The 23480-nt window shown below is 40.9% G+C and overlaps 1 protein-coding gene across 1 annotated transcript; it reads right to left on the bottom strand.

The window, feature by feature from the left end:
- Nucleotides 1-1460: 1460 nt before the first annotated feature.
- On the bottom strand, nt 1461-23244 carry MFSD14A (major facilitator superfamily domain containing 14A). Its single transcript, XM_065408942.1, has 12 exons — nt 23080-23244; nt 15578-15673; nt 13822-13884; nt 13018-13145; nt 11594-11708; nt 10618-10836; nt 10148-10261; nt 9515-9586; nt 7452-7564; nt 6438-6535; nt 5448-5611; nt 1461-3065 (listed from the first exon to the last, which is right to left on the bottom strand). Exons 1-12 carry the CDS (start codon nt 23164-23166, stop codon nt 2859-2861), a joined length of 1476 nt encoding a protein of 491 aa, XP_065265014.1. The 5' UTR covers nt 23167-23244; the 3' UTR covers nt 1461-2858.
- Between the last annotated feature and the right edge of the window lie 236 nt (nt 23245-23480).

Genomic DNA, 23480 nt, shown 5'->3' with positions numbered 1-23480 from the left:
AATACCAAGTAAATTTAAGATTAGGGTTTTTACTTAATTTTATTGAGTAACATTCTTTTAGATGTTGCATGGCAAGATGGGTGCAAGAATCAGAAAATGAAACATTAAGAAAAGAGGTATGCCAGTAACATTCACTGAACAGATTTCAAGTTGCTCCAAAGTTAGTCCATGCGTAAGTTTTGATTTTGGCAACATTGATACCTTTTGAGAAGTATTAACATTTGAATTAGAATTGATTGTATTAGTCTGCCCTTTTTTGCAGGGGAGATACATTTTGAATAAAACAAGATAATCAGTAAATGACAGGATCTTAAACTACATCCTGATTTGAGCCTTCACTTAAACTAGGTAGGCCCAGTCATTCCCCTCGAATATCCATATCCAAGTTTCCTATGGCAAGTAATGTGAGGTGCAGCCCACCCACCCCCACTCCCCTGATGGTATTCACTAGATACAAGTTCCCAATTATCCCTTCTATCACATGGGTGGGCAAACTACAGCCCAGGGGCCACATCCAGCCCTTAAGCTCCCACCAGGGAGCAGGGTTAGGGTCTTGCCCTGCTCTGCATGTGCCACAGCTCTGCACAGCTCCCAGAAGCAGAGGCATGTCCACCCTCCAGCTCCTACACATAGGGGCAGCTAGGGGTCTCCACATGCTGCCCCTGCAGCTCCCATTGGCCTGGAACCATGGCCAATGGGAGCTGCAGAGGCAGGGGCTACAGACAGGGCAGTGCACAGAACCATCTGGCTGCCCCTCTGCATAGGAGCCAGAGGGGGAACATGCCGCTGCTTCCAGGAGCTGCTTGAGGTAAGCACCACCTGGAACCTGCACCCCTAATCCCCCTTCCACAGAGCACCCTCATGCACCCCCTCATCCCCAACCCCCAGAACCTGCTCCTGCACCCTGAATTCATTTTTGACCACAGCCCACACCCCCAACCCCCAATTTCATGAGCATTCATAGCCCGTCATACAATTTCCAGATGTGGCCCTTGGGCCAAAAAGTTTGCCCACCCCTGTTCTATCAGCTCAAAGTTGATTTTATTGCTACAGAATCTGCCATACTCCTTTTTTCAAAACACACTGAGGCCCAGCTGTACATTTTACAGCATCAGAATAAGTATTCATAGCATAGGTGCATCACACTTAGGTTTAGAGCTAACCTGATTTAAGGTATAAACAGCTTGCTAATGTCAAGTTCAAAATTAATTAAACAAAGCAGAGCCCTGCAGCAGGAAAAATTGTGTTTGAATGCTTTTACATACAATATAAAAACTTTTTTAGTAACAGCAGGATCTAAGGTTTTTGTGGATAGGAGCAGGATAAAAATGCAAGAAAATGCAGGACCAGGTGGGAGTGGGTTGCAGGGCAGGACAGGAGTGGGATTAAAAATGTCCCATGCAGCGCTCTACTGGGCAATAAATTGCCCATTATTTTAGTTTCTTGCTGATTTAATACAATACCACTATTAAGCAAAAGCTTTTCATGAAAATTTTGCAGTACAAGGACAAATAAGCTATTACAGGTATGTGGGAATGAAAAGGGTAAAATTCACACAATTTACCTACAATTGGTATTTGTCTGTTGAATGAAATTACATTTAAAGCACTAAGGAACCCAAAAACTTGACAGCAAGTGAGAAAGCAATATTAAGGCTACAGTACGTTCAGCAGGCTAGAAGACATTACAGAATTCATATACAGATATATGGTTTGAATGGATTTCAAAGACAATTTAAAAAATTCATTAAAATATTCATTTATTAACAATATATTTACACATTTTCCAGCTCTCAGTCAACCATGATGAATGTTCAAAGTTAAAAAACCAGTAAGCAGTAACCACAAGATGAAAACATTTTAAACTATACCTTATACACAATTTATACAAAGGAATACTTGTTTAAATAATACAACTGGACACAAAAATATACATTTTTAGAGAAATTCACATCAGTAACTGTATAAAGCTCTCTCTCCTGTACTAGGGTCCTGAAAATTTAGGACTAAAACATTAGCTCTGTAAAAGTAAAAAGTTACTAGCCAGTCTTGAAAGGCCACTATATAGCACACTGACATTTTCAAGGCTATCAGCTTATATTTCAGTTTGTGTATTCAAGTTTTGAGGTCCTTATGATTACGCAAACATCAGAAATAGTGGTATAAACTGTATTTGAGAAAGCAGAGCCAATATTAAAATCTTGTAGGCTCAAAAGACCCACTAATTTAAATACTAACTGTTTGATACTATCTTGTACTCCAAAAATTAGGAAGAATTAAAGTAATGCACTTACACACAAAACTTTTACTGTTCAGCAAGTGTGCTCACCACATGATTTTGTATTAGTATAAACTTAAAATAAAACCTCCCATACAGTGATTTTAAAATGAAACCAATTCACCTTTTCCTTACTTAAGTGCATTTACATTAAGGCTTTGTACTATCTGACCCAAAATTTTACAACATAAAATGAATGGGTCCACAAATATGCTAGTATGTCTCATTGAGACTTAGCATGAAGAGAATTAAAGCTTTACACCTTAAGGAAATGGAGACAGGGACCCACATGCTGATACCTTGAATATGTTTTCCTTTTTGTCTCAGAACTAGGATGAAAAGGTTAATTATATTAATAGTATGAGACCAGTGCTTAGTTTGTTCTTTTTAAAAAGTTAATTTAATTGTAACATCTTTGGAGAAATTTCCAGTTCCTGTCTGTAGTTCCTACAAATTTCATGCAGAAAGATACGTTTCTTAAGATAATGTTAAGAAATTACATTTTTTATGTAAATGGAATGTGTATCCAGAACTGGAAACAAGACCTATGAAATATAAAAACGTTTTTCTGGATTTTGTTGTCATACATTTGTGTCTTGCAATAAAGGTTCTTTGGCCTCGCCAGGAGCCTGTGGACTGTGTGGATGACCATGACTGCCACTGTGTTTTTTCCAATTGCTGGACCGTGCATTTAGATTGGTGTGTTCAGGAATAAACAAGGCAACAAGCAAAGCCAGCAGCACAGAGCATGCTCCAAACAAGAAAGGGGGTCCAGGAATTATGGAGTTCTGAAAATAACAAAAACACTTATTTTCTAGAGGAACCGTTAAGTAAATCCATAGTTCACAGACACTGGTTGGTTTACGTCAGGCTCTGTACTTAAAAACAAACATATTTTACAATTTCATTAGTTTAGGGCACAATACTCTTAATGAGTGGGCTATTTCAATACCCAGCCCTAGTAAACCTTATTCATAGATGAATGATAGTCATTCTCAAAGGTTGAGGGAGGAAACCCAGAAGAGGAGAAACCTGTTAGATGAATTTCTCTTTGGGGTGTTTTTTAAACTGCAGAATTCTCTCTTCTAACTTCACAGGAAACGTGCCACTGCCTAGTTGTCTTACCTGCCAGAAATACAGACTTATAGAATCATACAGCTGAACTGCTATTTCCAGCCATGTAATTAAAACTCACTGTAGCTACCAGATGAAGTATAGGGCTGGTCTTCACTGCCCTGTTAGCCTGAGGTATAACTCAAGCTTTGTCCCTAGCCCAGCTCCTTTGAAACACACACAAATCTCTAGCTTGCCAACCCATCAACATTAACAGTCACATTTAAACAGGAAAAGCCAAGGTACTAACTACTATTTAAAAAGTTAACCAAGACTGTGAATTAAACAGAAAATACAAAAGCAGAAGACTACCTCCTTCACCCGCCTATATTCTGTGGTAGACATTACAATGGTGCAGTGTTCACAGACCTAGACACCATAAGAAGTCATTTAACTATACAAAAGGGACTATGATCTAACTCGCTCTGCTTATTTTCTGTCTCAGCCAGAAAGTTACTTTATTTACAGGATTTCATTCTATGGTTTTACTCTTTTCATTCATGCACTCATGTGATTTAAGCATGAATACTTCAAGTAAATTGAGTAAACCAACCCCCCCTCTCCAGTCAAGTGTAAATAAAGGACAACAAGATCTTCAAGCTTTGTCTTTCATCACACCATCAAAAAGACTGGCTGACTTGTAGACTTATTTTGCAGCAGTAAATTTTAGATCCTTTATTTTTAAAAATAATAAGCTATAGCTGGAAGGACCAGAACTGGCACTCAATTGCTTCCAAGGAATGAAGAAGTGCATAGGCTGGTATCTGACCACAATGGTAATTTCTGCCTCCTTTTAGGCAGAGACATATCGACAGGCCAGAACGTTTTCCAATGTCAGATAAAGAGGAGAAAGTGGCAAGGCCTGACAAGAAGCGTGCCACAAGGAAGTATGAAAAGAGCAAAGCATATTCAGCCTTTTAGTATCCAGTCTAAATCATGTGTTTTAAAATATTCAATAGACTTAAGATACAATTCTGGGCACAGTAGTACCAGAAAAAAATATTTACAAGTTGAAGAAAATTTAGAGAAAAGCAGCAGTTAACAGGCAAGAGAGACCAGCATACAAGGAAAGAATCAAGAGATGTGTAACTTGGTCAGAAGACGGAGAATAGGAAAGTGTTTAAAAACGTGAACCAACAGGGTTCTTTTTAGGGTGATCCAAAGGAGCAATGGGATTGATTAATCAATGGAAAATTTAGGCTCAATATCAAGAGGATTGTCTTAATTGCAAGAGTTATTAGACAGGTCAAGAGTCTCACAACAGAAGTGGCTTGAGAAGTCCCTTTGCTTGATTCATTTAAAGCTGGACTGTCTAAAGCACTGTAGAATGTGTCACAGGGCAGCGAGATGAACTAGAGTATCCAATTTATTCCCCCTCCGCCCCTTCCAAGCTCTAGGACAGAGGTTCTCAAACTGTGGTCCACGGACCACCAGTGGTCCGCAAGCTCCATTCAGGTGGTCCGAGGATAGTTCCCGCTAAGATGCGTGCCTGGGTGGCCGCACACAAGAGAATGAAGGGCCCACCTAATTAGTGGAGCCGCGCAGGCGTGATTCCACTAATTAGGTGCCTGGACCCTGGAGAAGATGCATATGTAAGGTGAGGTGGTGGCCTTGGGAGGAGGGGGGGTGGTTGGGGGGGAAATAGGGGGTAGGTGGGAGGGGGGAATTTGGGACATGCAGGGCTGCGACGGCCAGAGAAAAAGGCGACTTTCCCCAACTCGGGGGCTGCCGCGGCGGGGGGAGAGACCCCTCTCCATCCCAGCCCCAGCTCGGGGGCTGCCTTGGTGGGAGAGAGAGGGCACATCCAATGCATTAGAAAGGTAAGACTACTGATATTAAAATGAGTTGTGTTTTTTTTAATATAGCACTTTTATCCAAAGTGCTTTACAATAGTTAGCTAATGGTACGAGCAACGTTTGGAAAGATCATTAAGTGGTCTGCTGAGACCCTCAGCAATTTTCAAGTGGTCTGCGAAAAAAAAAAAAGTTTGAGAACCACTGGTCAAGGATTGATCTTTGCTGCATTTCTTGTAACTTATAAATAAATAGGAACAATACCTGTTCTGAATGGTGTTGTGTGGCCACGTTACCTCCCAATTCAGTTTCAGTCATTGGGAGTTCATTCAATTCTACATGGAATATGTAGAATATAAAACCATAAAGTGCTGGTCCCAAACCATTACACAATCCTCGAATTCCTGTTATCATCCCTTGAACAACACCTAAAGAAAAAGGCATTCCATGAAATTAGATGTGTATACAATAAAGACTATTTAAAATGCTTTTTGGCAATTGTCTAACATGCGATGGGGCCTGATTCACTTTTTCCCCACGCTGGTGTAAACTAGGAGTAACTTCACTAAAATCAATCGGGATACACCACTGTAAGACTGATGTGAGAGGAGAATCATGCCTACACCAGAACCAAAACAATGAGGAACATTGGGCAAGACAAACTTTATGTTTTAGTCAGAGCACAGCATTTCCTATGCCATACTGACCAAAAGACTATCAAATCTGGTATGTTGTCTCTGACAGCTATCTATGTCTCATGCTTCAGAGAAAAGCAAAAACATTACTGGGGCTCCTAGACACTACAGTAATAATAAATAAATGCACCTGAAGAATTGAGTAAACCCATGCATAGTGGGAGAGAAGAAGAATTGAAACATGATCAGCTGATGTACTGAATCAAGAGAAGTAGTGATGTAGTATTATGCTACCTTCAATGCATGGGTTTTCCCTATGCTAGGCACACGCATTATTCATCTGCCTTGTTTGAAGAGTATACCCCAGCTGCCTCCAAACAGTCCACAGGCCTTGAGAACTACCACTCTTCTACAGTGAAGTTAAAACTACACTAATGTTTCTCATTTACATTAACATACTATTATGTTGGCTAATTTGTCCTGCAAACTAGCATGGAGGTTAAGGATAATCCTTGAGTACCAGTAAGACAGCGTTGATACATCTGGTGCTAAGGAGGTCAGAATATCCCTAGTTTGAACATTCCTTAAAATTAACAACAACAAGACATATAAAACATACCCTGTTGATCAGCATCAGCAGTTCGTGAAACTAGTGCACTTACTGCTGGGAACGTAATACTAGACATTGCTGCAACAGCCCCTGCTGCCCACATCATCCTGAAAAACATAAGTGTTAAGAGAAAGAATCAAGATAAGAATTCTGAATTTCTAACTTCCATATACCTCTTATTACAGAGTTTAGAAAGAACTGCACACACTACCCAAGCAATAGAGAAGTCACAAGTTAATTATCATTGCTTGATTTCATACCTATCAATTATTCTGAGTTTAACAAATGGTGTAAAATAATTTAAGAGATGATTAGAAAAGTCCCCAATCCTTGCAAAATCCTGACGCTTGCTGGGAAGCATTGATCATGTATTTTGTAAACTCTCCTCCCAAATTAAGAGGAGGTGAACATCCAAAAAGCGAACTTAACTTAGTTTTCCCCGTTAGGTCATTGGTATGTTAGCATGTGTAAAGGGTGCAATCATGGGAGTGTGGGGGGAGGGAGAAAGGAGTGCTACAATTGATGTAAACTGACATCTTGACAAGTCAATGCAGTCTACAAGTAACAAGACCCCCCCCCCCCAAAACAAAATAAAAAAAAGAATTAAGAAAATCTGACTGTTAGAGGAAAGAGGACAAAGCATTTTTCAATGTTGTTTGGTGTCCATTTCCTTTTAGATAAAAATATCCATGAACAATCTTTGGTCTTATGAAGATTATTGGCACAAGAGATTGATGTTGTTTAGGTCAATCATACAGTACAATACCAAATTCTTGGTTTGGGATGGTTCACCAGACAGTGTTTCTTTGACTGCACCAAGTATAAACCAATTACATCTTTAAAAAAAAGGTTCCATCTTAAGAGGAGACAAAGGACACGTTGCCTATAACCGCTCATGTAAAACTGATGCATGTAAAAACACACACACAAAAAACCTTTGTGAATGTTTCTTTATTAAGTAGGAAGTAATTTAAAATCTTCATATGTCAGTTCATTAATTCAACTAAAATGAAATGTACGTACCAAGGCTCCGAGCCAAAACCATACCATGCAAGCTGTAATATTTGAAATCCCAGACCCAGTAAGATGGTGTTTTTATTTCCAATGGACCGCATAAGTAAACTCAAAACTATTGTCTGATGGGAAAAAGAATGTCATATTTTAATTGTGAATACTCACGTTATACAGCAATACATATAAAAAGTTCACTAGTTTTGACAGAAGCAAAGTAAAGTTCTATGATGTAGTATTTTCTAGACAGAGACTGAAACGTGCAATAATGGAGAGAGATATGTGAAGAGATTGTTACCGTGCTCTTGATGTGCAACAATTTAGATTTTCCTTGAGGAATCCATACACTGGGAATATTATTTAACCTGCCCTGATGACTTAAACAAGCTATTTTTCAACCCAAACTAAGCTTAAGGAGAAGATTGAATCAACTTCTAAGAGGTTTGGGAGCGTGGCTAAGGAAGAAATAAATTAAGGTTAAGGCACTAGACCAGGGGTCGGCAACCTACGGCACGCGAGCCGATTTTGAATGGCACGCAGCTCCATGCTGCAGTCCCGGCCCCCAGCCCCACTCAGCCCCCCCGCCCACTGCTCTCCCCTGCGGGGGCAGGAGGCAGAAGCTTTGTTCTGCTGCAGCCAAGCTTCCCCCCTCCCCCCTTCTTCCCCCAGCGTGGTGCTTTCCTGCCCCTCCTCCTCTCCTTCCCTGCTCCAGTCAGCTGATGGCCCTAGCGAGGGGGAGGGAGAGGAGTGGCAGCATGCACACAGCTCCATAGAGGATGCAGAGAGAGGTAGGAACGGAGCCTGGGGGAAGGGGGTGGAACAGGGCATATCCCTTCCAGCCCCCTGCCATGAGCCGCTCAGGGCAGGGGGCTGGGAGCACCCCCACGAGCCGAGCACCCCAGCCTTCTGCCCTGCACCCCCCACACCCCCAGCCCTCTGCCCTGCACCCCCCACACCCCAACACACACCCAGCCTTCTGCCCTACACCGCCCCCCAGCCCTCTGACCTGACCCTTGAAACCCCCCACACCCAGCCTTCTGCCTGCACCCCCCCACACACCCCCAGTCCTCTGCCCTGACCCTTGAACCCCCCCCACACACCCCCAGCCCTCTGCCCTGACCCTTGAACCCCCCCACACACCCAGCCTTCTGCCTGCACCCCCCAGCCCTCTGCCCTGACCCTTGAACCCCCCCCACACACACCCAGCCTTCTGCCCTACACTCCCCATGCACCCCAGCCCTCTGCCGTGACCCTTGAACCCCCCCACACCCCAGCCCTCTGCCCTGACCCTTGAACCCCCCCCCCACACACAGCCTTCTGCCCTACACCCCCCCGCCCTCTGCCCTGAAATCCCCCCCAGCCTTCTGCCCTGACCCCCCTCCCCCAGCCCTCTGCCCTGACCCCTGAAACACACACACACACACCCCAGATCTGGGGTCCCGGCCGCAGGCCCTGCTCAGCCCACTGCCGGCCTAGGTGAACAGAACCCCAGGCTGGCAGCGAGCTGAGCAGGCTGGTGGCATAAGATCAGCATTTTAAATTAATTTTAAATGACGCTTCTTAAACATTTTGAAAACCTTGTTTACTTTACATACAATCGTTTAGTTATATAATATAGACTTCTAGAAAGAGACCTTCTAAAAACGTTACAATGTATTACCGGCACGCAAAACCTTAAATTAGAGTGAATAAATGAAGACTCGGCACACCACTTCTGAAAGGTTGCTGACCCCTGCACTAGACTACAATTCGTGATGTGGATTATATTCCAGCTCTGACAGATTTAAGGTAGTCTCAATGTCTGTGCATCACAGTTCTTCCACAAAATGGTGATATTTTTCTACTTCCCAGGATGTGAGAATGAATTGTTTATGAAATGGTCAGACATTAGGTGATGGGGAAAAAAAGGAAGCCATATAAAATGAGATCAGAATTCAAAGCATCTCTTTCCTTTTCTATTCTAACCTTCTGAAACCAGATAGACTGAGTTCCTAGAATTAGTTACAGGGATTGTCATAATATTTAGCTCTCACTTGAACCCATTATATTAGTGAAATTTATAGATCAATATTCACCTGTGCAATAATGGAGAGAATCCCAAGAACTGCTATAAAAGCTGCAACACTTTCAGGTGAAAATCCCATTATCTACATTAGAGAAGGAGTAATTTGATCATTAAACTTCAAATGTATATTGACACGTCTTTCATGTTTTGTGACATCAGTGGAAAGAATAAATGGAGTAACCAGAAAAACGCTTAATCTGAAATAGAGGAAGACATCCCTGATTTTATTCAATCCCATAATCCATTGAAACCAACATTTACTCTTGCATAAAATAAAGAGAAAGATCTAGTGCGGAACAGAAAATAACTTCTATAATGGAATATGGAACTTGAAAGAAAATTGACCCCATACTGTAAGAGACTAAAAATATTTTATCAGCTAACAAAAGCTAATTTTAACCACTGCAATGTAGTGGAACTTGTACTTCAAGGAATAATGCAAATGACTAAGAAACATGAGAAATATTTTGAGAACAGATTCAACTCTTTATTAACTATCAGAGTAACTAAAAGCCACTATCAACAGCCATTAATCATATTGACTACTCATATATTGCTAAAGTAATGTAACAAGTGCAAAGAATACTCCCTTCTAAAAATTTAGTTTTCCTTATCTGCATATGAAGAAATGTCTGATTCTTACCTGTCTGAGGTATAGGAAGAAGCTGGAATATTGACCTGCCTCCGGGAGGTAGGAAAGAAAGACCGTTATGCAGATTAGTAGCACTATAGAATCTTGACCCACTTTCTTTAGTGACTAGGACAAAAAAAGACAGCTATAAGGTCAACAGAAAACATCTACTCTTCATCATTCATAAGCAATTATATACAAAATGGAACACTGAAAGAGGCAGATGCCCTTTAATACATACATCACTGTTAAAACATGTGCTTCAGCACATGCTAATCTGCATTTGCTAATCCCTGCTAAGCAGCAATTTGAAGTTACTCACACCCTTCCCCAATAAACCTAGGAACTCCTCAAACAATTTTTTTTAAAACCCAAATCAGGGGATAATTACTATCAGTCCCATTCCTGACTCAAAAGCAGTACAAATCCAAATCTGCATATATCAAGCCACCACTCCATACTTAAACATTTAAATAGCTTACTGCAAAGGGATCAGCCTGTTCCCAAGAAATGGGTGCCCCCCATGATGCTGGCCTCATCTTCTCGGGCAGTGATTCCGGTACAGCAACAAGAATAAAACAAATATCCAACAAAGCTATAGCTGTAGCTAGGACCACTACCAAGCTGTTTCCATAGACTCGACCAAGGTAGGCACCAATAGCTGGGCTGGTAACTAAACTTGCTGCAAAAGTTGCTGAAACCTGTAACAGGCAAAAGTCAGTATGAGAATAAGTTTTCCAGTAAGGAAGATCAAACTTATCCAATCTTTTTTTCTGACTTCACTTTCAGCACCTTCACTTCCATAAACTTAGTTACAAATCACCCTAATCAGGTGGACAAGTTCTGAACTAACGTACAGTTCTTTTCTCTGGCACTGCAGCAGCAACCACAGATTTCAGACATCTGAAGTTTGTAATGAAAAAAAAATGTGGTTAAGTGGGGCAGCACTGTATAGCCTTGTGACTGTGTCAGATGTGTGAAGCTTAATTGGACACATCAGAGGTCTGATGGGGGGGGGAGAAGACTCAGCATAACATTTTCTTTTGGGGGTGGTATTAGAAACTATGCTTATTTGCACATCATCCACGGCTCTTAATAAATCACAGAATTTACATTATATAGTAAAAGTTGCATATGCAAACAAAATGGAAAATAGCACCATCCTGACAACCAGAAAAGAATGGAGAGAAAAGATTATACAATCGCCATTTTAAATTTAAGCTGACAAGACATTCAACAGGAGATGCAGAACTGGATAGTAGGACCAAGTTTCCATTTGGAACAGTGTTTAAAAAAAAAAAAAAAAAAAACTGAGTGGCCAAAATAAGTTTATAGTGGAAAAGATATCAACTTTGAAGAGCTTGTGTCTCCTGCAGCAATATGACAAAGCTTCATTAAGAGAACTCTAGTTGTTGACCCTTACGAGGCTTAAAAGGTACAGAGGAATTAAGTACATACCAGCCCATAGGCCATGCTTCTTTCATGTTCTTGGGTTATATCTGCTACATAAGCAAACACCACTGAGAAAGTCACTGCAAAAACCCCAGAAACAGAGATAACAGCGAAGTACCACCTGGGGACAAAAAGAAATCAGAAAGAGAAGAATAGCTCAGTGGAGCTAAACATAACTAGCGGTGATTCACAAACTTCTGAAACACTTCCAGACAGATTAAGGTATCTATGATTGTCCAACTTATTCCTGACAAGTAATTTAAATATTTATAAAGTCAGTATGCATGTGTCTTTATATGGTTATGTAATCTCTCCAGTGTGCACTGAGTGTATAACAGAATTACCTGCCATTCTACAAAAAAAAAAATGCTTTGTGGGTTAAATTAGGATAGCTCATTACAGATCCTTCAACATTAGCCTTAGCCGTGAGTCCACAGACTAGCAATTATCTCCATTCAAAATGCATGTTGCAAAATATAAACTGTTAAACAAATAGCCTATCACCCAGGAATAGGGATCAAAATGGAGAGACCACAAAAGACCTTAAGACTAGATAGCAAACTGAATTAGCCTCTGATACAACATGAACAGTTGACTCTCAGACCTCTATCAGTGCTAAGACCTTGTCCTATGTTATTTCAGATTTATCTTCAGGAGCAGTACAAATTTGAGACAATTGTGAACTAGCCATTATCCTAGGGACATTAGACTCATGAATGGAGGCGTATCAACAGACTACTAAAATTCCAGTTAGTCAAAATTTGCTGATTCTAATATTTGATAAGCACAGCTATAATAAAAAAGCTGCAGCTACTTTTTCAGTACCAGTTTTAATGTTACACACTAGTGCTTAAAGGTATATGCTAGTTCTGAAGACTATTTTCAATTCTTAGTGACTATTTACTTAGTACTGAAATGATTTTGCTGAAAATTACAGCCAAATAAAGATATGCAAGGATTAGAGAGACATTCTACGAAGGTACTGGGAAATATACCGTATAAAATTATACTCAACTATTAAGTTATTGACCCCCAAGAGGCTTAAAAGTACAAGAAATATATCAGCTCACAGGCCATACATCTTTCAAGTTCTTGGGCTCTCTGCTACATAAACAACCACCACTAAAAAGTCACAAGTCACTCCAGTACTAATGACTAGCTTAGAAGCAAGCATGGGCTAACAGTCTGGAGATCCAAAATTCTAAGCCTGGCTTTGAGGCGTTCAGCAAGTCACTTCACCCTGTATCAGTTTCCCCAACTCTGCAACGGATTAGTACTTCCGCACCTACCTCACAGAGGTGCGCTAAGAATTAAACAACATCTGGTAAATTAACTGGAATACAAGTGCTATTATAAATGCTACGTTATTAATTACGTACAGCAAGAACACACTAAAGACAAAGCCATAAATAACTATGCTTGTTACTAACCATGGGCTGATCTTCATTAATGGAATTGGTGCACAAGTGAAAAATACTGTTAAGAGTAAGAAGGACTTTCGTCCCCAAACATCAGAGAGAGCACCTATGAGAGGGGCACTGAGAAACGATAACAAGCCCTGAAAAGTAAAAACAAATTTTAAATAAAAACAAAGAAATGAAAGAAAATACAATAGTTGAAAGATTGTTAGAAACGGACTGATTTTGTTTTGCAGATTAATGATAAATGTTGGCTATATGGAACAATATGTCAAGCAATATCTTCTATGAGTATCCTTCATCCCCCTTTTCCACTCAGCAGCAGTTACCTGCAATTTGAATTTTACTATCCCACAGAAATCCAAAATGTGAAATCCAAATGCAGTCAACACGCAGCTTAATAAAATGCACTTTGCATTTTTATATGCTGTATTTAGGAGAGATACCATTTTTCAACACATTGAGGACGTGTGGTCTAACAATCAGAGCAAAGGACTGGGTGTCAACAGGTATCTTGCATTCTTATGTGCTGTGACACCAACTGATGGTGTGATCTTGGGCTATTCAACTGGCCTATTTATTCCTCAGTCAAACCAAGTAAAAATTTTTAGCAAAAGCAAGATCTTATTAAAATTAAGTGCTGCATTTGAGCTCTCTGTGGTAAATTTACCCTCACATTTTATTCACAGCTTGAAAGCTATATTGGAAGGCTCTCCTTATTCCACTTAATAAAGCATCAGCACTCATGTATGTACCCTTTATTGATTTATTTTAAATTGTACTCAATTATTGATTTAGACTGAATTTTCATCCTACCTTTACTCCTTGGATTAGGCCATTCATTAGAAATGTATGCTTTGGGAAGGTTTCATGTAACACCTATGAAAGAATTATGTGCATTACATACTGCATTATCCATATTTCACAATACTAAATATGAATACAGACTCAAAGATTAATATATCTGAGGCATATTATACCAACAATTTTAATATAAATTACAGTAAAATCCACCATGAAATTCATAAATTCAACATCAATAATCTCATTGTTAAATAGTCCACTACAGACATTTACATAGTAGACTACACAATTTCTAATAGTAAATTATGCTATGCTTCTTACTTTCCAGAAATAAAGGCACCAGTGGATAAGCTACAATGTTAGCACTACCGCTGCAGGTCAGTAAAACTAGGAAAGAACAATCTTCAAAATCAGTGTGTTTTCTCCACTTTTTACCACATAAGACTGGCGAAAATTTCATTACGTTTGATAAAAGTATCATTCCTACTTCAATTAAGAGGAATACTGTTGTAGGATTTCCTTATTTAAGGAAAGTACACATCAATTAGGACATGCTGTACTTATGTGATAGACTGGTTCAGATACCAAATAAACACTACTTAAAAGGACTTCAATATCATGGAACACAAAACTAGTACCACAACAACACAGGTAGATACTGCATGGTGAATGAATGTACTGCTCAGATGGCTTGAATACACTGGTTTTTTTGCATACTAAAGCCTCAGCTACACCTACAAATTATATCAATCTAGGTACAGCGCTCAGAGCTGTGCAAATTTTGTGCCCTGTGCAACATAATTAGGTCAGCCTACCTACATCTACAATGGGCATTAGGTTGACTGAAGGGACTGATAGGAACATTAGATTAAAGCTAAACACACTTTTTTACCTATAGATTTCAACACTGTAGCCATGTCACAAACCCCCCCCAAACCATCACTTCCCTAACCAACAGAGCTATGCTGGCAAAACTTTTAAGTTTAACCCTAACCTTAATCTCTGTAAGCCATGGTGCACAATTATGGCATATAAACAAGAACAAAAGTTAAAAATCTCCTTTCCTTATATTGCAGTTTATCAGGATACAATATCTGTCCATAGACTTCAGGGGTGGTATCACACTTTATTTCAGAGAAGTTAAGTCATATCACTGACTGTAGCATAAATGAATTACTTAGGCAGGACTGAAAACATGTTTACAAAAGAGAAAGTTTCTGCTTGCCATCACCTTGTTAATTACCAAAGGTCAGAAAGACAGTACAGACAAATTAAAAATAACTCAGTAAATATTGTGCAAGAATGGCCAGGTTCAGTAATGATCCTTTAAGATAAAGTCAGAAAGTTCTTAAAATTGGGACTGGAATCCCACACATTCCTAGATCCTACTCTTGTGCTCAAGATAGACCTCTGTCTGTGGGGGTGACAGGAATAGAAGGTTTGAGGTTTTTTTTTTTTAAAAGTATTTCTTCTCAAAAGTGTGCAATTAGCATAGATTACATATGTTGATATGTGGCTGATATCAATAAGCCCAACTCTACATGGATTGTTTAATCTTGACCACATTCAGTAACATAACACACAAGATGTTCTTCCAAGTGTGAAGTTCAGGCCAGCTCAATTCCACCCAAACTTTATTTTCAAGTTTAATGCTGTGATAATACTGCAATGAACTTAATATTTTAGCTGTTTTTTCTTCCCCCCCCCCCTTTTTTTTTTTTATTAAACTTTTCATGCAATACAGAAGTTCATTAACCACATCACTTACCACCAAAGTAGGTGCTGTCAAAAGTCCCCAAGCAAAAAACTCCAAAAAAATCACTATGACAGCATGGTAGACACTAGGCGAACCTATTCCTTGAGGCTAAAACACAAAAACAAAAAAGTTGTTACTACAGAATATTTAAAAAGCTGCTTTATTAATAAGAAAGTTGTTTGAATGTTGGTTTATAAGCAAGAAATTGTTAAGATGAAGTATGGCTCAAAACAAGCTGTTTCAGGAATCTGAATAACTGTCTTGCATATGGTGAAGCATAATGAATGACTGGAAGTGTCTTAAAAACCAGCACTGTACAAACTGCAATGCCAATTACCATAAACCTCCATGTACAGAGAAAACTCTGAGGAAAAATGACTTCCCTCTAACAAGATTCCACTATTTGAACTGAGACTCTTTTCTTGGGGAATTTCATATCTTTTTTCCCTCAGGGAAGGAAACAATTAAGTTTACATAGCAATTAGAAGTCAAAAACCAAGATTTAATTATTTCAAACCCTGCTTATTTTCACACACAATGCCACATTCCAAATCCTGATTAACTGGCTTACCAACCAACTTTGGTTCTTACCAAAGAGTGCTTCTATTAGTAAAAGCTTGTGTCTGACTAAATACAAAAACCTGTTGAAATAAATTATCTAAAACCCACGTGAAAGAAAATAAATTCACACAATGGAAAGCCCACCACAACTTTAACTTGAGACTAGTATTAGAAGGTTTTCCCCAAATGCTGGGGGAAACAACAAATAGACTCAATATGCACATCAAATGTGGGACAGAGTTAGAAATGTTTCTTTATATTATTGTTGAGTTAAGCTAAAAGTGGCTTCCAGAAAAGGGAATGTATGGAGATAGAAAGTTAAGTGTGGAAGGGATTTGGGGTGGGGAGAGAAATCCTGATTAGGCTCAGATACTTTATTACATGCTATGTCAACTTGCCACAGTGCATTACTACCCATGCCAGGAAACACGGAGAATTATTTCACAACAGAATGACATGAATGACCTGTAAATTAAAAATGCTACACAAGTGGATTGTTTTGTTTTTTTTAAAAGTCAAACGCTCTGCCTCAACACCTACTCTTTCAACCCTTAAGGGAGACTGGAGAATGAAGAGGCAATTCTCAGCCCTGAATTAGATTTGGTCTAGTGTGTTCATATGACTAAATACAAACAGACAAAGATTTGGATTTAACAGTGCTCAAATCTTATGAGCTGTTCTTGCAAAATTTCTGCCATCTTGAGATTTCTGCCACTCTAATTCAGCTATGCTTACAAGATTTTGGCTCCATCCAAGCCAGAAAAGTAAACTTTCTGGTTTTGCATCAGGTGACTTGTAACCAAAGCTATAGGAGCAGCTACTGGAACTGGTAAACTGCACCCACCACCCATTGAATTTGAACAGATTTGGAAAAAAGCTTTGTTTCGACCCATCTCTAATAAAAGCTTTATATTCTGTAATGTTTAGTGGAAAACATGTTTCAGAGTACTTTTAGTACCATGGTTACTTCTACCCTTTTCTTCTTCCTTCCCTAGTTACCACACACATGCCCAGCATATTCATAAATATTCTTTTGCTACACTTCTGTTTTCCAATGAGCAGAGATGACTTTACAATTTTGTAAAGGGGCCAGAGAGCAGCTTGAACTCACAGCACCACCCATGCCTGCAGGAGCTCCAATGCCTGGAGGAGCAGCTCTAGGTTTCACTCCCATCACACCCTGACTACAGTACAGGATCCAAAGAGTAAACTTCTGTAACTACCACGGGCAACAAATATTCTTTTCCCTCCCAGGCTACAGATCAGCATCAGACTTGCTCCTGCACAATGGAGCCTCCCTCTCAGCTGCTATCTCTGCTTCCTCACTGTACCAGGGAGTAAAGCAACAGTTGGCAGAGTGGGGGTAAGAGAAGTAGTTACCAGCAGCTGCTCAGAAGACAACCACCTTATGACCCCAAGAGTCAGAGGTCGAGAGCTTTTCCAACATTTCAATTATGGGCAAGGCATGAAGAAATAACAGTTTATCTCTACCCCACTAACACCTTATCTTGGGCAGGTGAGAGCAGGTCAAGGAAATAAATCAGGGACTGCATTGAAGAGCTTCACTGCTTACAGCAGTAAATATTTTTAAAGAGATGGAGGAAAATGACTACCCTTATCTGCCACTGCACAAGCCATAAGATCATTTAGCTGGATCTTTGTGCTAAAATGATCAGATATGAATTAGTGTTGAAATTTAAATCAATAGGCTTAAGCAGTAACAGACAACTGAGTTGACAGGAAGGGAGCTAACTTCTTAGAGCTACCATATCAGCTTCTCTGTCTACTGAATGAAAAGACAATACTACATTTAGAATATTTTTGTTGTAACCACAAGTACAAGAAACTTAATTTATAAAAATGCAAGTTTTAAGATTCTGCAGAACCTTGACTGTCATGGGATTTGATTAATACATCAAGTAGGCCTGGAGTCTGAAAATGAATTACATAAAACACTGTAGTAGTATGCATCAACTAAGTGTGAACAAACTAAAGGAGAAAACACTAAATGCATTTCAAAACAGGAACAACATTTTTACATGTTCCACAACAGAGATGTATTTTAGCTACAAACATTAAAGCCTAAAGACAAAAGTGTAGCTAAATATTCAAGTTATAACTGGGATCTGACACTCATGGTAGAAGCAGATGTTCTTTGACTTTATCTATTCCGAGCATGGCAGTTGTTTTGGGACAGGTGGCGCATTAGCTGAACTACAGAAACCCCATCTGCCAGGTCAGATAGGTGTCTTTCTAGTCCAAGAGGATTTTGTATTATAGATCAAGCCAGCGATAAAATAAACTTATATGTGGATCATAGCTAGAAGATGCTTCTACTGATACAACACTGTAAAAACTCTAAAGCAAGGACAACTTCAAATGTACAATCATAAAAGCTGAGAATCCACTTGTTATTAATATAGTTTACAAACCAGAATAAGTTTAGAAGTAAATTACAAGATTTGAATTCTCCTGCTCTAACTCACCCTGTCATACCTAAGTATCATAGTTCAAATTTCCTTTCATCAGTGGTAATATATGGAGATATACCTATCTCATAGAACTGGAAGGGACCCTGAAAGGTCATTGAGTCCAGCCCCCTGCCTTCACTAACAGGACCAAGTACTGATTTTTGCCCCGATCCCTAAGTGGCTCCCTCAAGGATTGAACTCACAACCCTGGGTTTAGCAGACCAATGCTCAAACCACTAAGCTGTCCCTCCCCCCCATGGTCTGATAAGAATGAGTATTGTACATATGATATGAATTGCAATAAATCATTAGAACAGGATGAATTAAGGAGAGGGTCTGAACTACTATTATTGCCTTCCTTTGGTGAATCTACATCACAAGTATTTTACTAAATGTATTTTGTATTTCATTTATTTGACTATGGCTATTTAACAACTGTACAAAGGAGGATAGCACTCCGATAAGATCTTTATCGCAGTTGTACAGGAAGTCTACCTGCAGTCACTGCTGTAAGCATCCTCTTAAATTTAATCAGGACTGAGTTATAAGAAATCAGGTTTGACTGATGTTCTGCTATTACAGAATACACAAGAAGCCACATTATTATTCCAAAAGACATTCCTACATATTGCCACCATACTCCAGTCTTTTTACAGAAAATCTCGCTGAAATTAATGGTGTAGGTACCTCTGCACCTTGTTTAGGAAAGTATATACCCCCACACTCTGAAGAGAGATTTGTGAATGTGCTTGGATGGGAAACCCAATCACAAAGCTAACATTGGGCTAGTGTAGCAGAACTGGAGAGGGGCACAGGGGAACCAGGGTAATAATGGTTTCAATCACTAGGGATAAGCATATACTATAGTAGACCTACAGACCTACCCTATCATGCATTTGAGCCACTGACAATGAATTCTTGCAGAGAAAAAGGACTACTGAGTTTCTTTGGGGCTAAAAAAATTTCAAAATATAATGTTTTTACCCCATAAGTAATTGATAAATTTAAATACGCATATTTAAATTTTTTTTTATTTCTACTGGTCCGCAAATCAGAGAAATTCAAGGCCCTTTCAGTTTACCTGTTCCCCAAAATATTGTTTAGCATGTCAGGCAAGTGAGGAATTGGGGAGGATGAGAATAGAACTGAGGGCTAATTTATGGATATTTTTTTTTTATGTCTACAGTGTGATCCATGCATCTAAGCAGTTCTTGCTGCAATTATAAAGAACATAGTCTAGTATAACAGCATACAGCCTCAACAGGTCATTAACTCACAAAAAATAAAAAGTCTGAATACTCTTTCCCTACCTGAGTTTGAGAATAGCCACATATTTCCACAAACAGATCACAAACCAATATCTGTTGTCTAATGACTTCCCAAACAGTTGCAGCCCTGTTTTTTACTCCATGTTTCTGTACATTTGAACTTAATGTACTTTCAAATGGGCTTGCACTCAGCTTTTAATACCGGTAACTGACACTGAAGGCACTATTTAAGGTACAACTGGATGATACATTAAATCTTTCTCCTTATCCCTGGAGGCAGTTCATCCAAATGGAAATTAGAAGAATGGCACTTTTGTAATAACTCAATTTTTTTCCAATAAGAAATTCTAATTTCACCAGTTGTATGAACTAGTAGAGCATAAAAAAGTTACTCTGTCTGTATTCACTCACTATATTAGTCCTGTAAAAAACGTATGTGCCTACATGTTTGTAATGCCATAAGTTTTTACTTTGTAAAGAAATTACAAACAGTAATATTGGTCTTTCACAGTAGATATTTATCAGTCAAATTTGAACTTGCTTTGCCTCCGACCCTTAAGTAATCTAGACAGTAGCTCATCAAGTTGATGATGGCAGTTCTTGGCTGCTTATACAAAAGACCAGCAAACTGATGTTTTACCTTTATTTGAAGGACCTATCTTAAAAGCAATAATATGATTTTAATGCATTTTGAAAAGCTATCTAAACTACACGAGTAAAGCAAGACATACATTGTTACAGTTATTTTGACCAAGTTATACCTCTCTCATAACCAAACTATGCTGCTTATAAATGTATTTTTTTTAAAAGCATCTATGGCAACTTCATTCAATCACTAAGTATTCCAAGTTCTGTTAGATAAAATACTTAACTATTTGTTGGGAAACATTTTCATCACACTTCCAGTGAACTGGAAAACCTTACAGTACTACTTTGATACAGAAGTTTGTCTCACACTTACCCACCTATTCTTTTTCAGAATATGGAAGCCGAAGGAGACAGAACAAAGACCAAAGGATCCCATGATGGCGATGGACACACTGTATGGGTAAAGCACATCACAGATGGGCTTTTCACCAACAGCAGAACCACATCCTACTTATTATACTCAGAACTCCCTGCTCTATTCTACAATTCTAGGATGCCTGCCATCATCCTAGGCCATTGTGAAACCAACTGCTGTCTGAAAATGCACAGCAGTTTTCTAGGTGGTATTTCCTTTCAAGATTAAGAGTTTAAATATTATCTAATCCATAAATGCTGTAGACTTACACATATTTATACAGAATGGTAAATGCATGGATTTAAGTAAAGTTACTTTATATTGAGTCGTGACACAAATGCTCATTACTCATAAACTTACTACTTGAGAGTAAAGGCAAATCACCATACTAGGTATAGTTTAAAAGTATTTCTTAAATAATCTAACAAATGATGACCAGATGGATGCCAATAAGATAGAGAGGAAACACTTGATAGCAAGGAAACCTATCATGAAATAATGGCAAAAAAACCTGCACCAGCCCAGAATTCTTGATCCCACATGAGGCAGCAGCAAAGAACATAGTTTTAGTCCCTCCCACCCAAGGCTGCCAGCCAGCCCCACCAGGGAAAAAGTGTCAGACGTTCTTTGGGAACAAAGTTCATATGCCCAGTCCATGTGCTACCTTCAGAACACAGCATGGACCCAGCTCTGGTAGAAAGCAACCAGAGGGAGTGGAGGCCAAGTTAGGCCTCAGGTGAAATGTTCATCTGACTGGACATCAGAGGCATGAGCCCTTGCAACAGAAGAGTTTATAGGGTAGCTTCTTCCTCACAGGTTCCAGGTAGCTCCACCTAGAGCAGGGCTTCTCAACCTTTTTCTTTCCGAGCCACCTCCCAACATGCTATAAAAATTCCATGGCCTACCTGTGCCACAACAACTGTTTTTCAGTAGATTAAAAGCCAGGGCCAGAGTTAGAGGGTAGCAAGCAGAGCAGTAGCCTAGGGCCCCATGTCACAGTTGGCCTCGCAAAGTTAAGTTGCTCAGGGTTCGGCTTCAGCCTGGGCAGCAGGGCTCGGGATTCAGCTTTCTACCCTGTGAGTCTAACGCTGGCCCTGCTCTCTGGTTGGTTTATTTCAGCAGACACCCTGAAACCTGCTTACAGCCCCCACAGGAGTCCCAGACTCCTGGTTGATAACTGATGAAATAGAGGATCTTCCCACAAACTAGCAAGTAGAGACAATGTGGCATTGTCTCCTTCATCACCCCATTAGCGAGCACCAGACTTCTGTCCCAGGTTGACCTGTTTTAGGCATTGCCCTCAAGCCAGGACCTACCATGCCAACTAGGGTTACCAATTTGATAATATTTAAAAACCAGGAAAGTTCAGGAGGCATGCTGGAATCCTCCCTGCACCTCTTTCCTTCCCCCCCCCCCAAAGCTCTGCCCCACCTCTTCCCTCAAGGCCCACCTCCATCCATTCCTCTCCCTCTCCCCCACAGAAAAGACTCTCCTGTGGAGCTCAGCTGGAAGCTGGAGCCACCCAAGGCAGGTAGAAGGCAGCCCCAGTTGAGTAGGAGCTGACACAGGTGATGACCGGTGCCTCTTCGCCTCCCCCACCCGCAGTAACCAGACTTTGAGTGTCCAGTCAGTAAATCTGACCAGACACTATCAGGTCCCCTTACTGACCAGACTTTCTGGCTGAAAACCAGGCAGCGGGCCACCCTGATGCCAACCCCAAACTCCCTTACAGACCAGACAGATTCTCTGGGCACTTGAGCCTCAGGGGTCCACCTCACTGCGTTCGGCTTTTCAATGGCCCTCCCCCGGTCCGGGGTCTAGCTAGACTAGCCTCACTTTGCTAGGTCCGCCCCTTCCCAGGCCCAGCTCACCGAACCCCAACGCAACATGTCTCATCGGCTCCGGGCCAACCCCCAGACCGCACTGCACCAGCCTGGCCTCCCCATAGCAAAGGCCAGTCCCCTACATGCACTCGGGCCTCACCTCACCCCACGCTCCCTGCCCCTGGTTCACTGGGTTAACCCAGCGTCCCCGCACGCCTCCAGGCCAACCCCTTCCCTCCAGCCAAGGCCTCAACGCGCCCCCACATCTCAGCCGGACCCTCTCAGCCTGCCTCGCCCCAGCTGCCTTAGCACTCCCCTCCGTGCCACAACCAGCCCCCGGCACGCCCCGAAACTGGCGCAGGCCAGGCCCCAGCCCCCCAGGCCTCACCGTGCCGCCGTCCTTAATGATGATCTTCTTGGCCAGCATGATGCTGCGGTTCACGGCCCGTTTCTTCTTCTTCCCCCCCTGGGTCATTTTACCATCCTAGGGCCCCGGGGGGGGGGACACGTTTGGCGGCGAGCGGCGCGGGGCCTTCCCCAGCAGCCAGGCCTTCGCTTCGCCGCTCCGAGCTAGCGCCGCCGCCGCTCACGGACCACACGTCGCCATCTTGGGGAACAGCACCGGCCACACTCACATCACGCGATCCCCCGATTGGCTGAGCGGGGGCACGTGGGCACGGATACCCCGCCTCCTCACGAGCTGGAACGAGGCAGCAGGGCGGGAACGCCTGACGGTGGGCGAGCGCTCTCCAGCCCGCCAGTCGCTGGGGTTTCCCAGCTCTGCGATGC

The sequence above is a fragment of the Emys orbicularis genome, chromosome 8, assembly GCF_028017835.1.
Source record: "Emys orbicularis isolate rEmyOrb1 chromosome 8, rEmyOrb1.hap1, whole genome shotgun sequence".
In the NCBI taxonomy this organism is placed as follows: domain Eukaryota; kingdom Metazoa; phylum Chordata; order Testudines; family Emydidae; genus Emys; species Emys orbicularis.
Note: the sequence above shows the minus strand (reverse complement) of the source record. Positions and strands in the feature narration are given on the sequence as shown.